The 20237-nt window shown below is 38.6% G+C and overlaps 2 protein-coding genes across 5 annotated transcripts in view; both read right to left on the bottom strand.

The window, feature by feature from the left end:
- FGD4 (FYVE, RhoGEF and PH domain containing 4) overlaps positions 1 to 20237 on the bottom strand; it is a 105272-nt gene that overhangs the window by 29979 nt on the left and 55056 nt on the right. Inside the window, exons 2-3 of one of the 2 annotated variants that reach the window (XM_065742645.1) lie at positions 6283 to 6447; positions 27 to 204 (exon numbers count right to left, since the gene is read on the bottom strand). In XM_065742645.1, the coding sequence (XP_065598717.1) occupies positions 27 to 115 (89 nt within the window). In that variant the 5' untranslated portion in view covers positions 116 to 204; positions 6283 to 6447. Of the gene's footprint in view, positions 1 to 26; positions 859 to 6282; positions 6448 to 20237 lie in introns of those variants that run through there. The other variant, XM_065742644.1, reaches the window with a different exon arrangement.
- Positions 7168 to 20237, bottom strand: part of RESF1 (retroelement silencing factor 1) — a 307071-nt gene continuing 294001 nt past the window's right edge. For all 3 annotated transcript variants that reach the window (XM_065742637.1, XM_065742635.1, XM_065742636.1), the window contains one exon: positions 7168 to 7177. The gene's annotated coding sequence lies outside the window, so the exon portion shown is untranslated. The remainder of the gene's footprint in view (positions 7178 to 20237) is intronic.

The raw sequence follows: 20237 nt of genomic DNA, 5'->3' as shown, positions 1-20237 counted from the left end.
AAAACAATTTAAATCATACCACATACCTGCATCCCTCAAAACGATGGATGAGATCCGACACCTTACTGGTCTTTTCTTTTGTGACGCTAGAAACAGGAGTAGGTGTATCCTCCATTCTTGGCTTCTGATTAGATAAAGCTTTATGCCTAGAGGTTTGGTATGTAACAGGTGGTAGTTTCTGCAGATGAAGTGGCTTTGGAGGCACTGCAAACAGTAACAGTGGCAATTGTTTCTTCAAACTGTCAGAAAACATGAAATCTTTTGTATAAGCTCGTATCACAGTAAGAAAGAAGAGAGATTATTTTGTTTACTCAGCCTCTAAGTTGCTTTACGGATTCAGGAACTTCATATAACATTTTACATGCTGTGTTGTATCAAGCATCTTCATATTTTTCTTGGATAAAAGCCAAAACCACATGCTACTGAAGCTAAAATATTAGGGTCCCTCACCCTTTCGTTTTCTTTCTTTTTTTTTTTCCTTTTTATGTCCTATAGTAAACTCATATGTGGCCTCTACAAATGCAGATTTTATCCTAAAAAGGCATTAAACGTAAGATCTAACCATGTTGTGGCAGTCATGAATCTTTCCTCAAGAGAGCCTTAAACTGCTGCTCCACTCTGGTGCCCTCATTATCTTCTCCTTCGTTACTTCAAGAAAAATGATCGTCAGTGGAAAGGAAAGATTTGCCTTCAGCTTCAGGCTTTGTCTATCTATACTGCTGAAAATCTGGGCCTCCCAAGATAATCTTTTTCCTCATTTTCTTCCATATCCTGACTATAAACTCTTGCTAGATTGCTAACCATCAGCTGCTGTTTAACAGGGCAATGACTAGAAGACAAGTCATTGCCTGTGGCAGCAATTGCTCCTTGGGCTCCACAGGCAGCGTGCAAGTGCACTGCAGAGCTTGCAACTCCCCTGCAGCAGCTATGGGGCTTGCTAGGGAGCAAGCAACAAGAAAAGGATGCCGAGAATGTGCATTAGCAATCGTGTGCATCTCACATGGCAGCAGAATTTTCACTGATACAGGATGATCATAGATGGATGTGAAAAGGCCGTATTTGTTATATCACTGACCCTACAACAGCTTCCTCACACACCGTGTAACACCCGTGCATCATAGGAATTAGCTTAAGCCCTGCCAACCAACATTTGAAAATGGTAACAGAAAAGATTATTGCAAATATACCATCACACAATATGACAGCTTTGATTGAATGCTTGATTTAGGACGACTTTCCATCTCTATCTTAAATTTATAGAAGTAATATTTATCAGTGCTTCCAATAACCTAACTGCACTTAGAGAGAGATTGCATTGATAGCTGCATTCTGAGAAGTATAATGAGAGGCACAATGAAGAAACGAATGTAACACAAAGAGCTCAACATTTCAATCATATCAACTACAAATGTGGACAAATGAAATAAAGGGAGACGAAAGGAAATCGTTAATGTATGTCCTTTAATGTATGCACATGTATCTTTGGTTCTTTCCAACTTGGTACTTGAATGAATAAAAAAGGAAGTCTGGAGAAGGATGCAGTGCAGACACAAAACTGAAAATATTATTATTTTTAAATAGTTACAAAGCAATACTGAAACAAGCAGAATATAAAATTGTGTAAGTGTTGGAGTATGCTAACTGAAGCCGTTCTGGTAGAGCTCTGCACTCTTGCTCAGCTGCAGCTGCAGTACTGTGGAGCAGTTTCTCCTATACTCTGTCTTCCCAGGGAGCCCTGAGAGCTCCTGGCAGAATTAGGCCAACGAGCATCACCGAGCTGTCAAAGCACTGAATAGGTTACTGCGCTGACAAAGGCAGCGGGACAGCTGAAAAACGTGAGACAAGTGAGCTGGGAAAAGCAGGCTGTGTAACTGAGCGTGGGCATTGCCATTCCCCCAGGGTAGGAGACAAATGGGAAAGAGGAAATTGGGTGGATTTACTGACCAGCACTGGACTGGCTTCTGGCTCTTGCAATATATCATGCAGAGCCCGTGGTCCTGTATTCTTACTTGATGGACTCATACATCAGTTCTTTCATACATCTCTCAAAAATTAATATCCACACAAGGATATATTAAAAGTACTAAACTTGAGGGAGTTCACATCTACTAATTAAGCAGAAAGAATTAGTTCAAAGCTATTTTTACACTGGATCCACTGGGACAAAAATTAAATTCTAAGACATTCCATGGAAGGGCGTGACACATTTGTATCCATTACTAAGAAAAAAGTGAAAGAAAAAAAATACCAAAGTAACAGCAATTCAATACTATGAGCACAAGGAACCTCCAGTCAAACTTGATAACACCAGTATAATGAAAATCCCTTTGATACCTTCAGAAGAGAACCACAAACCAAACAGCTATATCAAATCCCAAGTTTATTTTCTTCTTGAATTGCTATTACCATCTAATAGGCAGCCTTTCCCCCTAATCAGCTGCTGCTATAGCTATTGTTAGTTTGAGAAATAGAGCAGTGGGAAAAGGACAGTCACGAGATCAATGAAAAGAAAAGCATCAGTAGTATAAAAATCCCTTAAAACCTTTCTGTAAGGTCAACATTGTTAACAGGGATTATGGAAAACAAATTGCATTAATTCTTCCCTCAATGTACTTCTGAAGTGCTTTGTTTTAATCAGATTATTTTTCAATGTGCACACAGAAAGGATCTTAAAGAAAGAAAGTGAGAGAAGACTGGCGCATTGTAATACACTGCATAATACAGAGCTCTGTTCAGGTCTATAAATACTCTTGTCTCTCTACCGTAGAATTTTGAGCTTATTAAGAGATCTGAACAGCACATTCTGCTTAGAGAAAACCCTTCAGTATACTCAGGTAGCTACTACCATAATACGCTAGCCAAAATGTGTAATTAAGGTTTAAGTTGTAGTCCCCTAGATGTGCATTCAACTTCGTACATGCATAAGGAAACTGCAGGTCATTTGAAACACCTACAAATGGCCCAAATAGGTGCAACAGCCTCAGCTAGTGCCAAGGCATATTATCAAAGGCCATTTATTGCTTCTCTTGGAAAACACACATTCGTTTCCCCTCTGTGCATTTAAACCGTGATGGTTAAAATGCTGTTAGATTTTAATTCATTGAAAATATAAAGTTCAAAGTTCCCGTGATAAGTAACTACAGCTCTTCTGTCTGAGTCATCCTTCATTGCCTTTTTCATGTTCTGTCACTTACATGAGGATCGAATAAACGCAACTGTACAGATACCAAAGACCAGTACAAAATAACCAGTAACCCAGACTCAGCAGAAGGAGGGAAAAAAGATAGGCAGTTCTTCTTTAGGATGTGCATATCCACATTTTTACACCATGCCAAAACAAATATCTTCCAGTGACATATTAAGAAAAAAGATCAAATATAATGAAGTGCACTTTGTTCTCTCAGTTATCTTAAACATTATCTACAGAAAGAAGATCTAGCTTTTTTGTTGAAAAGAGAGATATTGCTACAGGTCTCAGATTCAATTCAGTTCACCTTTAATTGTAGAAGTTCCATTTGCAAGACAAATAGTCTACACTGCAGACCTTTAAGAGGTTTTTAGCTTTTACAGGCCCAGGACACAGAATACATCAAAAACCATGGAAAAAATTTTAATTATTTGAGAAATGAAGGCAGGAATGATGCTACAAAGTACATATACTACAGCACTCAGTTGCAATTAACTAAGTGCTGGAGATTTGTCTACACTATTTCATAATAGAACAAAGCAGGCCATCTTCTAGAGTGGCACATCATCTCCAACACTAATAAAGATGTCTCCGGCATCAGATTCACAAGTACTCATCAGAGCTCATTAGAAAAATCTAAATGAGCAACTGATGCAAAGTCTTCAACTGACAAGACACTTCAATGCTTTGAGGAAATGTTAACACTTCAACATATTTTCCACCCTACAATAAAACTGTCTGCTACAGAGAATACTTCTAATGCCTAATACTTAGCAATTGGACAGCATGTAAAACCCATACAAGGGATTCAAAACATAGGGCATAGAAGAAAGTAGGAAAAACAATTACTTGGTTCATGTCACTACACATAGTCTGCTACAGCTAGGTCCAGATTATTGCCCAAATATTTGTAGGTAAGAGCAAACTTAATTTTATTTTTTTTAACAGTTTGTTTCATTTCTCACACGTGCCACTTGCCTTAAAACACATCGGTATATTTTGCTATTTCCAGTGACCACCACCAGTCTGGATTAGTCCCTTTATCAGAGAACACACCATAGGGATGTGATGGCAAAGCACCTTATTTAAAACCTGCAGTCACAATTTCCTTGCTCAGCTCCATCACCAGTCGCCACTCACTTTCCGTCCTTGTTCCAAACTTGAAGACTTTCATGAATCAAACGATACTCAGAAAATGTCAACACATGAATTGCTAAATTGTTGATGGAGGGAATTATTGAGGAACAAAAATTGCTCTTTCGTTATCAATGTGTCAAATGTTGTTTGTTTTCTTCTTTAAATACCAGGGGAAAAAAATTGAAAGGAAAGAATTTCATGTTGGATTCTCTGCAGAAATTTATTCACTTGCTCTAACTGTCATAAAGTGATCTGCTTCCCAAAATTCAAACTGTTTCTCAGTGACCAAGTAGAGACCAAAACAAGTTCAGAGTCTATGGTTCACTTCAAGTACAAGATTTGGGAAACTCTTCCTCTATACAAAGGTTCAGCATATTAAAATTCCCATACTTCACTTATAATGCAACCACAAAGCATATGTGCTATGCTAAAACCTAGCTATGCTGCTTTTTGATGAACAAAATAGTCATGGCTACAGACCAGCCACAGAAGCTGCAAAATGACTTGAATGAATGAATATGGTACAGTATTTTCCTGCTTCTAATTTATCTAACAGCTAAAATTTATAGTAAGTAGGCTGGTTTAAGCTGTGAAAAGTTTAAGTCTTTTCATTCATTGCTCAGTTTTCTTCTAAAAAGAAAAAGCATGTGCCCTTTTGCAAACTTGTCTCTAGATAAAGCTTTTAAGAGCCCTGGGAACTGGAAAGAAAGATCACTCAGATAAGCAGTGCTTGTATATGACTGCCAGTATTGTTCATTTAACTGTTTTGTCAAAGGTTTAATAAAAACAAACAGAACAAGAAATACAGATTTATTTTGCTTTCATTCACTGTAAGTAAACAAAGCTCTTGTGGCATCCCAACAAAATTTCTTTCCCTCCTTAAGATGAATTCAGAATTAATACAAACTTTTTCAAGATGAATTTTCTCACAGATCGATAGACAGATATTTAAATCCACAAACTATGTAGATAAAAGTTCTACATAGTTTTAGTCTCTATACATGATTCAGATGTGACCTACTTTTACAGAAGTGTCTCCAGCTTCTACCGTACCAGCAATGTGCCTCAGAATCCAATTCATTGAGTGGAATCATGGTATTAGTCTTCAAAACTTTCTCGTTTTTACTTTTTGAGATGAATGAAGCTTCTACTACACATCACTTCCAAATGACATCAGTCCAGAGTTATCTTAGAATTCAAGATTTCCAAACTGTGTAGTCCATTTGTTATGATCAACATTCAGAAGAGCACAAGGAAACTGTTTGAGGTTTAGATATGTATTCTCAACATGTAGGTTACAAATCTATCCATCTTTGAATATTAAAAATACTATTTATGTACAGGAAGAATGAAAATCAACTACTTTGCAGACATACTAGAGAGCTTTTACTGTGCAAGTCTTGAGTTCTCATCTCTTTCCACATAATCCCACTGGAAGACTCCAGTTGAACTCGAATCCCAGAAGTCTTGAATTTTCTTCCTGTTAATTAGTCAGCCTGCTACACTCTCCATCTCATCCAAAAATAGCATCAGAACCTTCCAGCTCAAAACTGATAATCCTTATGAAATATAAGCCCTGAAAATAGCTTAATACAAACAAGGGGCTTAGGTGTGTTCTCACATCTTGTGCACAGAAAGAATTTCACATTTGTTACCTGGCAGTAAGCACACAGCAGATTGCTAGACAATTGTGATGCAAGTACAGAGGTGTATCTATACCAGTTGTTTTTTTTTTAAACCATAGTAGCTAGTAAGACTAACTTTTCTTCTAAGAACCTTTTTCAGTGAAATATCAACTTATCAGATTCAAAACATTCACAGGACATCTGTATTTCTGTAGCAATCTGTTACCCCATTATTTTCTCTGTGAAAAGTACAGTCATTTCAAAGTGTTCTATTTCTATGAATGTACGAGCTGAAGTACAAATTACCTAACCGGAGTATTTAAGACTACTTACCTTGTGGCTTTGGATTTGAGGCTGAACGTGGGTTCTGTTTGACTGGCACACTTCCATTTATTCCCTGAGCCGCTTCATTGTGTACATTCTGCTCGACTAGCCTGGTTGTGGCACTTGTTGGACAAGATCTAGACAATATCAAAGACTTTGGACAGATGCTGCTGCCTGAAAATCAAATATGTTCAAAAAACAAGAGTAAGAAATAAACGCATGGCAGAATGATTATAAACACATACATTAAGTGCTACTGCTTTTCTACAGGGAAAATCAGAATGCTTGTTTTCACTTTGAAGCTTTTCACTGTAAAAACAGAGACTTTGCCTTCCATTGAGATTTATTATACTGTTTAAATCTCAAAGAGTTGCATATATAAAAAAATATTCCCCCTATGACTATCCCAGGTTATTCTAGAGAAAGCTTATAATCTCTAACCACCTTCTTGCTATCTTTATTATCAACAAGCTTGTTCAGATGAAGAACCATTGAAAAAACAGCATTTTTGTTCAGACATTCAATTAGCAAATTCAAAGTATTCATAAAATATTATAAATTCAAAATGTTTTTTTCCCTTTCTTTTTGTAGGTAAGAGCTACTAATTATATAATTAAAAATGAAAGCAAAGCACAAAGACAGTTGACATTTCTATTTAATTTCATAGCAGACTGTTATTTATTTTAACTGAGAATGCTAGCGTGATGTCCTTTGTAAGAAAACTGGATGAAAAAATAAAGGAAAACATATTTGAACAATAGGAACTGCAGTAAAAGCACATACTAGAACATATTCATGTAGACCTACACTGTGCACTTTTGGGTGTGTGAGTGTGTGGAAGTTATTCATTCCGTAAACATGATCAAAGACTTCAAATACTACTATGAAGGAACTTGATAACTCACTGAAGTTAATGTTCCTTAATCTCTAAATAAAAAAAATCCACAACTTTATCTGTAGGGAGGAACAAGGGATGGGAGAAATCTCCACTTCTCTTTTTCTGCAGTGTTGCCATAATTATTTTCATTTTAACTACGGTAGAGTTTGAACTCTATTTGAGTTGAAAACTCTGAAACATTTATTGTTTTTATCTGCCATCATTTTTATCTTTTTTTATCTTTGCTTGCTTGTACAGGCAGAAACGCAAGTATAATCAGGGTTTTGTTTACTCATTTCCAAAAAAGCAAATTCAAAACCCAGCCAACCATTCATTTCATAGGGTAATCCTCTGCTGTCTTCTAAACAACTGATCTGCAGAGTCTGGAAGCACTGATCTAATGCATCTTCCTATCCCAAGGCAAAATCCATTATATCAAGCCATTTCTAGCAACAGCCAAGCACACACACACCAAAAACAAAAAACAGCAGAAAGAGATTCCAAAGCTATTTCTTCCCTTTGTTTAAAGGCTCCTCAGCACAGTAGTCTGCAACAATATTTTCAAGTACTCATGTTTTATTTCTTAGAAGCTTAATTTATTTTAAATCTGAAGTAGTGCTGCATCAAGAAGCTGCTTTTGCAAACTCAGACTTGCAGAAGTTTATGCTGAGATAAACAACACCCCAAGCAAAGGCACTGGTGCTCAGGTAACAGCACATGCAGGATACCTGTGGCTGCAACATGGCATCACTCCCTCTTCCTTTCATTCAGTTAGCAATGCATCTTGAAGAACATAAAGGTGACTGGTCCCAGAACAATCATTAACGAGGCCCACTCCATGTGGATGCTTCTCAGACATCCATGATATCAGGCAGAAATTCTTCAGCTTTTTTTCCTTGGGTATCTCCACACACAAAAAGCTGTCTTGTACTCTACACAGAGTGGAGTATTGGAAGTTCTTGGACAGACCAAGGAGATGGCACAAGGCGTACGAGCAAGTCTTCTTCGTATTCATCCAAGAGCCAAATTTCCTTCCACCACAAAATCCCACGTCATATTGTAACTGCTCACACTCTAACTTGGAAATCTCCAATTTAGAAACAATTTTAAGAAACAGCAACTTCTGGCAGGATCAGTACATCCCACACGTTATGTAGGCAACTGAGCATATGTTAGAAATCTACATTCAGATCAGTCTTTCACCTCTGCAATGTGTGAAAGCGTGACGCCCTAGAGCTTTATGAAAACTGTTCTGACTGTAGGTTTGACAGATCACTCACTTCTTTAGGACCTCCAGCTCCACAACTGCAGATCACTAAAAGGGGTATTGTTAACTGTTCAGGCCAAGGCTGGAAATCTCTATCAGACTTGTTAGTTATTATTTATTAAAAGGATTCTCTAAGATAGCAAGGTACTGACAGGGTCAGAATAGGAATATACTTTACACACACAAACTTAACACCGTGCTTTTTCCTGTTGAAATTTAACACTCACAGTCAGATACAGAGCTGCTGCTGAACAGGGCAGTTTTGTTCTCTGTCTCCCACCCTGCCACCATTTAGTACAGCTTTCAATCCTAGCTGCTCCCAGGCTAACACCAGCACTTGAAGAACCACACAGTGAGACAAGCACTAGAAACAACACAACAGTAGGATAGATTACACAGATGGGGTAAGTGAACCCACGGCCATTCAAGCACTTCTGGCTGGCATAAGGTAAGGGGCAGGAGTACAGATGGCCTTCTTTTAACAGCCACAACTTACTATCTTCATTCTTGTTTGCACGAGCCATTATATGAGCAATTTGCTCTACATAGAAGGCGTATTTGCCGCAGACTGACACATCACAGACATTTAAGACACATTTCAAACTCGTAATTCTGTTAACCATCTCACATCCCCAATCCACATGTTTTGAAGAGAAATATAGCCGTAATAGGATAAATAAAATATGTTCAGCTTTCTTCATATGGAAAGCTGGAATGGAAAAAGGTAATCTAGCTACAACATACTTCTAAGCAAAATCAAGTAGTTACATTCTGTGGACAAGAAGCATTGTTTAACATCCCTGGTAATCTAAGTCCTAGTTTTTTGCCAGTGAAAGATAATGCCTTCCAGGTGACAGAGACAAAAAAAAAAAATCAGAAATATGGGAATATTCAGTACAGATCTGTATCTAGTAACAAAGGCTTATGAGTGTATTATAAACAAAGTTTTAAATATATATTCGTTTTCAGCACATACAAAAATACCAAATGCTTGCTCCAGAAGCTCTGGCACACATTCCATAGAATCATAGAAGTTGGAAAAGATGAGTATGATCATCTAGTTCAACCACCAACCCCTCCCCACCATGCCCACTAACTGTGTCCCTCAGCACCTTATCTACAAATCAACACTTTTCTTGAACAACTCCAGGGAGGGTGACTTCACCTCTTCCCTGGGTAGTCTGTTCAAATGCAGGATCAGCACTTGGTCTTGTTAAAGCTCATTCATATTTCAGTAGGGCTATTCAATTCAGTCCATTTAAGCAAGGAGTAAGACAGTCTACACTTCAGAAATGCAGTCATTGCAAGTGCAACTTAAAATCCAATTACATACATATATATGTGTATATAAATATATATATATATTAAAAAAAAAACCAGACATGCTGCAAAAGCTTGCAGATTCTGCTGGCATGAAATAAATTCCCACTGTGACAGATTGTGGTCTGATTAAAGGAGCACACACATATTGCTGTGGTTTTATGTGTTATAATGACTGAGAGATTTTTCCTGAACTCACAAATGCAGCAAGCAATGAAATACAACTATCCAGTTCCTATGTTCACCAATACATCACCAATACTGCCTCTTGTAATTGGGGATGATTAAATACACTAAAGTGAAGCTAAGGATTTTAAAAATTTTAGATGGGTTCAAGAATGCAAGTGATAAAGCAGAGGTAATAAATAACTAGCAGAAAAGAGAAACACTCCAAATTTGATAAGCACTTTATTGCTTCCTTCATAATTTGCAAGAAAATTGGAAGATGCTTGAAACTAAGAAATACATTATCTAATTTTCCAGAGTACTGTAATTTAAAATAACTTGGGAGTCATGAACATTAAGCCAGCTTGAAATGTCAGTAACGTGAAAAAAAAAAAACCCTGCTTATTTGTATTTACGAAAGGTTAAACTAATATTTTAGTATTGCACAGATTCTCTATCAGCAGTCCCAGCTTCATCAAGACAAGCTGAAGATCGTTAAATTTTATCGTATCTGGTTTTACTCCTACCATCCATACTTTTCCAGCACCACTTAATTTTTTATTGCCACTGTGATCTTGTTCTTGATTGTACATTCTGAATGAAAGAAATGCAGAATTTCTGGATGTAACCCTAGCCTATGGGAAAACAGTTATTCTCCCATGACTGTTAGGAGGCAAAATTTAAGTCTCAGAATCAGTTTTACGTCTTTTCAAACTATATAACCATATATGAAACCAGTGTGTTAAGTTCCCAGAATAGCCTCCGTGATCTTGATGTTCTATTGCCACACTTTCTCATGCAGCATTGAGGCAAAGCTTCACCCTTGCTCCTGGTCTTCAACACACATGGAGGTGCACCTAATATTCTCCCTACTGAACCTGTAACAAAAACATCAGTTTAGCCACAGTGATCTAGCCATACAATCACCTGGTCGGGTCAAATCAGTACTAAGTAGCACTGACACTAAAATTAGAGATTCATTCAGCCCCCTCTCTCAGTCACTAAACATATTGGGAACCATAACAGGGCAGGTATAAAGAATAGCAGTTTCCTGGGCACAAACAAGGAGGCGGCCAGGGAGTTGTAGTAACAGATTTGTTGATGCCTGAGCAGGAAATCTAGTAAGTCAGGTCATGGATTTTACCCACAGCTGTGCCCAAATCTGCCCTCAACACTAACGTCCTAATAACTAACATGAGTTTGTTTTGTTCATGAGGAACACACATCAGACCATGAGATGTATACTACTAACTGCGCGCCCAAATAACTGCTTAGACTAACCCAAACTATGGAAGTCAGGAGTACAGAAGAGAATAAGAAGTCTGGAGGTCCAAGTTTCTCTCATGAAACAAAACCAAAAACATACCTTCTGCCAAATTCTATCAACTGCTATCCTCTTGAGGTAACTACATATTTGAGTTTGGATACATCTTCCCCTTCCCCATCACAGTGATGATAGAGTTGTAAATGCTTTGCAGCTATAGAACTGTACAAAACTTACATATTTAAACCCTGTTCTGAGCTGGTGAGCTCTAAAGGGTAAATGTTATTATTTACTGTGGTGAGCCACTGCTGTAACGATGCAAATGGTTCATAATACAATGCTATAACAAAAGAAAAATACATCTTTAGCTGAAGTCAGAAGGGCTGTTGAGTTGAAGAAGTTAGTTTGCTTTCTGCAATACAGTGCTGGTCAAAAAAATAAAATAAAAGGCAAGTATCAGAAAGTTTAAGAGTTATTTTTGAAGAGTGAAATCTTGGCAAAACATAGGACACAGATCAAGTTTTAGTAAAGGATTTGCTGAGATATATATGCTAGCAAAATAGAAAAATATAGAGATTTTTCTTGCAAAGCAGTTCTCCAGACAAAGGCAAAAAAACCCAAACAAACAAATCCAAAGTTCAACAGAAAAATGTACATTACTTTTAAGGCTTTTATTTCTGATATCAGTGCATGGAGACATTCCTAGGATTAACAAATATTTTCATAGCATTTACTGCAAGGAAAAAAATGAAAAAGTATATTGATATTGTTTAATAAATTCTTTGAATGCTCCGCAATATTTAATGAAGAAATTGAAAAGATGAATCCTTGCTGAACTTAAAACTGGGATGCCAAATATATAGGTCACTCTGAAAGTAATACCTCCTATTTATTTCCACCTATACTAAAACTGACGCAAAGAGCATAATGACACTGTTTGACTGAGCAAATTCTCAGCTACAAAGCGCTCTTTTTCAGCCCAGGCACCACCATTAGCCTTTGCATTTCAGGTAACCCACTGGTTCATAGCTGCTACAATGGCATCATTGCTGAAATGCACCACGCACCACCTCACTGTGCTCACATCCTCTGGTCTCCAGAATTGCTTGGCAAGCATCAACAAATGTCAGTAGGTGCCACTTTTTCCCTCATGGAGGAATTCAGTGACACACCTTTGCTTCATACGCACCTCCATTTCAGATGCTATTTGGTCACACTGCCCCTCTGCTGCCACCTGCCACGTGGCAACAAAATTCAACAGAATATTGTCAGGACTCTTCAACCTCTACTGCCATATCACCAACATCTGTCTCTGACATTGTGGGCCAGCATAATTAAATAGGAGGCAACACTTTTAGAACAGGCATCATACTTTCTATGCAGTACATTTTGAAACCTTTAAAAAGAATAATTAAATACTAACAAAAGCTTTAACATCAGTAACCTCCTGATCTCAGTCTCAGTATGCTGCATATCACACAAAGTAAAGGACTGAATGGTGAATTTCACATTCCCTACAGATGCTGTGCCAACACTGGCTATTGCAGGCAGACTCAGCATGATGCATATCTTCTTCCCTGTCTGGCTGTGATCTCTGTTCTTTGAGCTCTGATCTAATAGTAATTTCCATGCAAGCAGGCCTGTGCATCTGCTGTGGTTTTAATAAAAGGAATAAGTAAGCAATTAATAAGGCTCTCTCTTAACTTTTGTCTAAATTTTGGATTAGCACAATAACATATCTTTCAGTGCTGGTGCTCTTCCAGTAAAATGAAAAGCACCATACAAGACTTCATTTCTGGGCTCAGTCCAGGAAAAAGCTGTTTGATTTCCTTAGAAAAAAATACAGTTTCTTCATGCAGCATGCATGGATTTCAATATAACCTCATTAGAAGGGCATGTTCTGAAGTAAGGAATGCAGAGAAGCAGAATGAGGAAAGGAAACACAAAGCAAGCAAAAAAACCCTCAACTTTCAGCATGCAGAATCTTTAAAATAAAAGTTCATTTGATAGAAGACCGAGTGGCATATACTATCAATGCTAACTATTAGTGCAAAATACAGCAGAAAAAGAAACAGTGGTTACTGTATGGCTTCCAAAAATGGTATTAAAAACTCTCTGCCAGAATGGGCCTTTGCAGTCATCACCTTCTGCACCTTTTCCCTGCTGGACCACTACTCTTCAAACATTATCCATAACCTAGCAACGCCTCTGCTGCCTAACCACACAGTCTCTGGAGGGTACAACTGATGAAATGGATGCTGAGGCACTTTACAGATGGAAGACTGATAGAGCTGAGGTTATTGATGGCTGCAGGGATGGAGGGTTGTAGAAGATGCAAGTCACTGAGATATCATTAAAACCTTTCTCCTGGCCACATCTGATGTGGTTTTCTACTCCTCCATCTTCTCCTGTCAGAAGGATGAGAGATAGCAGGTCAGTGGGCTGTGCTACTGACTAAGCATCTGCACCAGAAGGCAGGACCCCAGACACTTGCATCAGCTGCTCCCTCTTCCAAAAGGGATAAGAGGTGGTGGAGAGAGAGGGCAGAAGAGCCCAATTCTGGCACTCCCTGGACTGGATGCTGCTGGTTTAGAATAAGCAGCTAGTGCACAGCTTGTGGTTTGAGAGGAGTAACTTGCAACTGAACAGTTGTGACCGGTTAAAACCACAAAATCTTCTACATTAAGGTCTTTAGCAGTCACATTCACTAACACACTGGTTTTGCCAATAGCAAATGTAAATCAGCTGTCAGAGAGAAGCAACTCTTCAGCAAACTCCATAAAAATATATAAATTAAGTCAGAGCTCAGAGCAAAATAAATTCTGCTTACAGGAATCAGGAACTACTCTCACATACATAGATCCTCCATTACAAAACATTCCCTCAAACTCTTGCTTTCACTTGCTATTTGAACGTGAAATTATCAAGCCCAAAATCTATACAGAAAACATAAAGCAGTGTTCTTTTACGTTTAAAATATGTATCAGTGTAGAGACCATCATTTGTTTTTCAGAAAATAGTACAACTATCTTTTTTTTCTCCTGAAGGCTATCTCCAATACTGAAGGTTTACCAAGGTTTCTGACAACTACAAGTGACCCCTTACCCCCCCCCCAAAAAATATATATATATATTAAGAAGAAAAAATAAAAGAAAATGTATAAGTTAATTTGCAGCAATTACAACACTCCAGGTTAATGAAGAATGAGTTGATCCTGAAGCCACGTTCAGCTATGCTGCTGATACTGTCTCATCTCTACATCAGGTAATTTCAAGCAGTTTTTCCCTCCCTCCCCTTGTTACTGCAGCCTTTTGCTATTCCCATAATATGTGATAGCAACACCCAGAACTCCTCACACAGTTATATTTTACAGTCCTAGGAGCTTACTGACTACACACTTCCACTTCTTCCCTTTAGCGATTGTGGTAAAGTTGGTGAGCATTTTCTGAAGGTCATTTCCTTCCATCCCTGTTCTTGTGACCTTTTTACAACATCCCACATATTTAATGAAGGAAGGAGCCGAGTAAGGTTTGTGTGCCTTTCCCAAATTCATACTGTATTAATAGCCATTTTCATGAACTCTGCCATCAGGACAGGTTAGCAAGAAGCACCTCTGCTGAGTTTTTCCCAAAGCACTTTTTCCTTTTACTTTTCTTTGTAGAACTGAGGTGAGAAATGTCTGCCCAGCAATTGCTTTACTAAGCAGTGAAATTTTTTTGCTGACTTTTCAACTGATATCAGCATATTCTACACAGATGGCAATCTTTTTTTTTTTTAATATCCTGAGCTCCTACTTAATAAGACACCCAATTTGCATATGCACACTCACTGATCACTGAGGAATCACTCACCTGGATGAGGGTTGCAACACTAAGCCCTAAACATATCTTTTGCTTGATCTGTCTAGTCTACAGTTTACACATTTTCCACCTGTTACCAAATGTAAGATAACCAGCATCACACTGTAGTAAGCAGCAGTCTAACACTCCATATTAAGGAGAGCACTTGCAGCACTGGGGCCATGTTTGGAAAAAATGCAGATGTCTGTATTTTCTACAGGCCATTAGAATTTTTCAAGATAGTACACAGATATTCTGCAAGAGCAATGATAAATTCGGAGAATGAGAAAGTCTTCTCCTTCTGTAAATTACAAGCCATTATGAAATTGTAGTACTTAGATTTTGACAAATATTAATAGATTAAAAAAAAAGATAAGCGGTCTGCATCAAAAGAAGCATGGGCAGCAGGATGAGGGAGGTGATCCTGCCCCTCTGCTGTGCACTGGTGAGGCCTCATCTGGAGCACTTTGTCCAGGTGTGAAGTCCTTAGTACAGGAGAGACATAGACCTGTTAGAGTGCATCAAGAGGAGGGCCACAGAAATGATGTGGGGCTGTTCAGCCTGGAGAAGAGAAGGCTGCAAGGTGACCTGATAACAGCCTAAAGGGGAACTATAGAAAAGAATGGGATGGACTCTTTAGCAGGGTTTAGGATAGAACAAGAGGAAATGGCTTCAAGCTCAAAGAGGAGATTTACATTAGATATAAGGAAAAATCTTTTACAGTAATGGTGGTGAGGCACTGGAACAGGTTACCTAGTGTTGTAGACTATGCCCTGTCCCTAGAGACTATCAACACAAGGCTGGGTCAGGCCCTGGGCAACCCGATCTAGCTGTGGTGTCCCTATTCACTGCAGGGGAGCTGGACTAGATGGCCTTCAGAGGTCCCTTCCAACTCTAAGGATTCTATGATTTTAAGTATGATCTAAATATAAATTCTCCTATTTCCATCACTGTATTCTACTTAAGAAGACTTCTCCAGCAATTCAATCATGGAGATATAATCTTCTACTCTGCCCAGTTACTTCATATTAATCTCAACTTAGAGCTATTTTAGAAAATATGCACATGCGTTGAGACAAATTCAGCTAGTTCTGTTTTTAAAAGATTAATTACTAAGAAAACATTTTTAGAAACAGGATGCTGAACACCACAGACCCACAGGAAAAAAAAACAGTCTAATTACAGTAGGCTCAAAGTGTAACTGACATCTATTATTTCTTAAGATCTGAGCACATCTTGTATAAATATGCATACTAATAGCACTCAAGCAATTTAAAGGTATAAATACATACATATTTTATCTGAAATGCAGATGGGCCAAAGATACAAACAGAAGTTAATTATTCAATACCAGCCAATAGAATTACCCCTGATAGATAGGAATTACTTCCCACACCCAGCTGCTGAGGTGGTCACAATGTGTAGAGCCAGATGTGACAGCCCAAAGCCATCCAGGAGCCAGCCAGAATGGACACAAGTAGTTCTACCCACTCCCTTCCCTCCCGGCTGCCTGCTGCCAGCGCTTTCTTTGCACCAGTGCTGGCAAGCATCTAGTTTCAGGATGTAGTCCGGGAAGGTTAAGCCATCAGAAATGTAATCCCACCAAAAAAAAATAGCAGCAGCTAGCTCTCCTCTAGATCCTTTCACTCACCTCAGATGCACTGGAGCTCGGGCAAGGATGCAAACGTGAAAGGAAAACAAGACTCCCTTTTAAGGAGACTCTAGATAATGTTGATTCCACTGAATCACTTCTCAACCATTACAACTGGAGCAATCAGGAGGGAGAGGGAAGAAAAATAAAATATCTCTTTTCTTAAAATACGTGAAACAAGACTTGAAATAACATGCTGTAATTAAAGAACAGGCTGCAGGGTGATAACTGCACAATAGCACCACAACAGGATGCCAGCCACACTTTCCGTTATTTGAAAGGTTAAGAAATAGGTTTAAAACTGTGCACTTGATAAAGGACAAAGAGAGGATGGAGAGAAACATGTGGCTGCAGTACTGTAAATAAGTACCAGCAGTGCAGCTGTGTGTGCTGGTCCAGCTGCTCAGCAGAGAACTCTTTTCCTCTCCAAAGTCAGGGGCACACAGCCCACTGTCAGTCTCCCTGAGCACTCCGGTCTCCCCGCCAAGTAATTAACAACCATCATCTACAAGACAGAGAAAAACAAGCAGCTCCCTGGGAATGGCTCACTGAACCAAAACAGAAATATAAAGAACCCAAAGCTGGACAGTTCACAAGAATTCAAGTGCTTCCTGCTTTTGACCTGGTTAGGGGGAGAAAAAAAAGAGAGAAAGTAAGAATAGCCACGAAAAGCCTGGTTGAAGTACACTTAGGGCCTTCTTGAAATTATTTAAGAAGGACCTTCCTTGTGCAGTCTTCTCAGAGCCTACAATAATTGTGCCAGTTTGTAAGTGATGTCTTGCCTATAAAGAACAAGACAGAGAGATCATCACGCTAACTCACCAGTTTCTAATCATCCTTATGGAAGGAGGACTAACATGTGTTGCCTAGAATCCAAATGAGGGATAGATCCTTAGCCTTACACTGCCAGAGATAGCTCCTGCTTGTGCTGCTGGTCACAGAGCTCCCTTCAGCTTAACATGCCTGCACATCAGTGCCATCACCTCTCCAACATCATACATTTTATGCTATGAAATGGCAAGATGAACAGATTCACAGCAAATTTATTATTTCTGTCTTTTTTTTCCCCAGAATTTGATTTAAAATATATTTGAAAAATACAAAAAACAAAACAAAAAAAAACCTATATGATGAATTTAAAGTTACATCTCAAAAAACTTAATTTGGAGAATTAAAATGTTGTGGTTTTTTTTTTTTTTTTTTGTTTATCCCCATGCTGACTGGGATTAATATTACCACTCTATTCCAAAAAAGTTCAACAGTCAGATGATTGTTTAAATAACTTCCCTATCTTCAAATGAACAAATGGATAGGAAATGCTGCAAGAAAACGTCATGCAGAAGAAAAAATACATTAAACCCACTAACACTTCATGAAGGCAGACAAATTTAAAAGAGCTCAAGTTCTGTCCAGCACACTTGAAGGCCTTGCAACCTTTCACTTTGCACATATTCTGAAAATGAAAATGTTTATGGTCTCAAGACAGACCAAAAAAGGCTGCTCAAAACCAAAAGACAAACCCACAAAGAAGAGGAAGTTTTACCTCCTCGTTCCCACATCATCCTTTGAATTCTCATCACTTACTTCTTACCAATTCTAATACTTCTTGGATTTAACTCCAGGCCAATGGAATCCCAGCAGAAAACAATACACTGTTTTTATTGCACTCATTTTCTCCTGTGTGTGAGCTGAAATGTCTTGGGAAAGTCTCAGAGAAGGACTGGGCAGCCTCTTGGCAGCACTTTCCCATTTGATCAGGTGAGCTGCTCACAGAACTGCAGCCATACTATGAAGACTCCTATGCAATATTTATCATTTTTCTTAAAGACTCACTTTTTGTCATCAGAAGAAAGAGCACAAAAATATTCATTAAAATAAAAAACAACAGCAAAGTAACAGCTTGCTGTTGCGGAAGAAAGTCTTCCAAACAAAATCTATGAAATTAATCCTTATAAAAACCAACCTACAAACAAAAATCTTGTAACATTTGTCTACAGCTAAATGTTCAATTTCTTTCACAGTGCAAGTTTTTGGCAGCACTCCAGGCCCTCTCCACCTTTTATGCCCTTACTCAGTTGTTGCTCCCTTCCTTCTTTTTCCCTTCTCCACTCTCCCCCCAACCAAGTGACATGCTGTTCTTGTATAGGCTTCTTCACAAGCAACTGAGAGCAGCCACAATATGTTAAATATTTTTATATCAAAACAAAGCAAAGATTGTGTTTTCTTACAGCCTACTCTCCTCCCTGTCAAGTATTGCCCATCCAACTGTTACGAACACACAGCCACTGCATTTCCACTCCCTTAAGGGTTTAATCCATTTGTCTGATAAGGATCATAAGCCCAGAGCAGGTGGGAAAGACCAGGAAAAGAAGCATGCCATAGCTTGTTCGTATTTTTAGCAAAGACACAAGCAATTCACCAGGTTTACAGCCATCAGGCTGGCTTTCTCTGTTTACATAAAACCTAGCATGGAAAAGACTTGCAGAAGGCTCCAGGGATTGCAGTGGCAGTGCAGAGGGAAGTGATGGTGCTAATGAGAACACCTTGCTCTCTGGTGACTTCTGTGGGTCGATCACTTTGCTTGAGGTCAGTTTTTCAGTGACGTTTTTACCTTACAGTGAATAAGAAGAAAGTCATGAAGATCCTTTCTTCCAACACACTGAAGCTTGAGAGAAGGTATGCTCTATGCAACTTGTGTATTTGGCCTTCAGTAGTTGGAAGATTTCCTTTGCTCAGGCAATGAGACACACTCTCAACTGGTTGTTTTTGACATTGTGGGAGCAATGATTGAAGTGATATGTGAAGTTACATCCCTGACTAGGTCCTCTCCCTTCAGGTTCAGTGATTCCATCTCACCCAACTTTGACAGTAAGCTGGCAGTGCTCCAACAGGAGACAGCAGAAACAGTAACTCCAAATGTCTTTCTGATGCAACATAGGAATGTCAAGGGATATATGTCCGCTTGGTTTCAAACCTGCACAAACTGGAACTACTTCATGTCACCTTTTTAACACATACTGTCTACGTACTTCGGTTTCCTGATACCATTCTGCTCTACATACATGCTCTAGAAGCACACTGCTAGAAGATCCCTCTGTTTGCCCTTCAAGCCAGGTATTTGCAAGACAGTCCACTACTGTGCTGACTGCTTTTGTATAAACTATAACCAGTTTTGAAGCAAAGACACTGCCTGAAAAATACCACAATCTCTGGGTATACTCAGAGATCACAGCTTCACCAGTGTCCTTTACATTCAGACTGCCTTTGTTATAAGCAAGCATACTGTAGGCCTCTGCCAAAAGAAATGACCAAATATAAGCCAAAGGGCAAAAAAAAAAAGATGAGTTGTAATGCCAAAAATACTAATCATGGCACTTCCACAAAGTCAGTCAGGGTTGTGTATTGCATTTACAGGAAAAGAATATGCCTATAGATCCCAGAAAACTGCTCTTAAGAGTAGGACTGGCTGAAAATAAATAAATAAATATTTTTTAGTTTTCTCAGGACTCAGAAAAGTGATACATAAAGGATGAGAGTAGAAGTATGATTCCCATTCTGCCAAGTGGTTATCAATATCTGGA

Source organism: Cyrtonyx montezumae, unplaced genomic scaffold, assembly GCF_038088225.1.
Source record: "Cyrtonyx montezumae isolate F1298 unplaced genomic scaffold, pur_monq_1.0 scaffold_3, whole genome shotgun sequence".
Classification (NCBI taxonomy): Eukaryota; Metazoa; Chordata; class Aves; order Galliformes; family Odontophoridae; genus Cyrtonyx; species Cyrtonyx montezumae.
The sequence above is the reverse complement of the archived record's forward strand: the minus strand, read 5'-3'. Positions and strand labels throughout refer to the sequence as shown.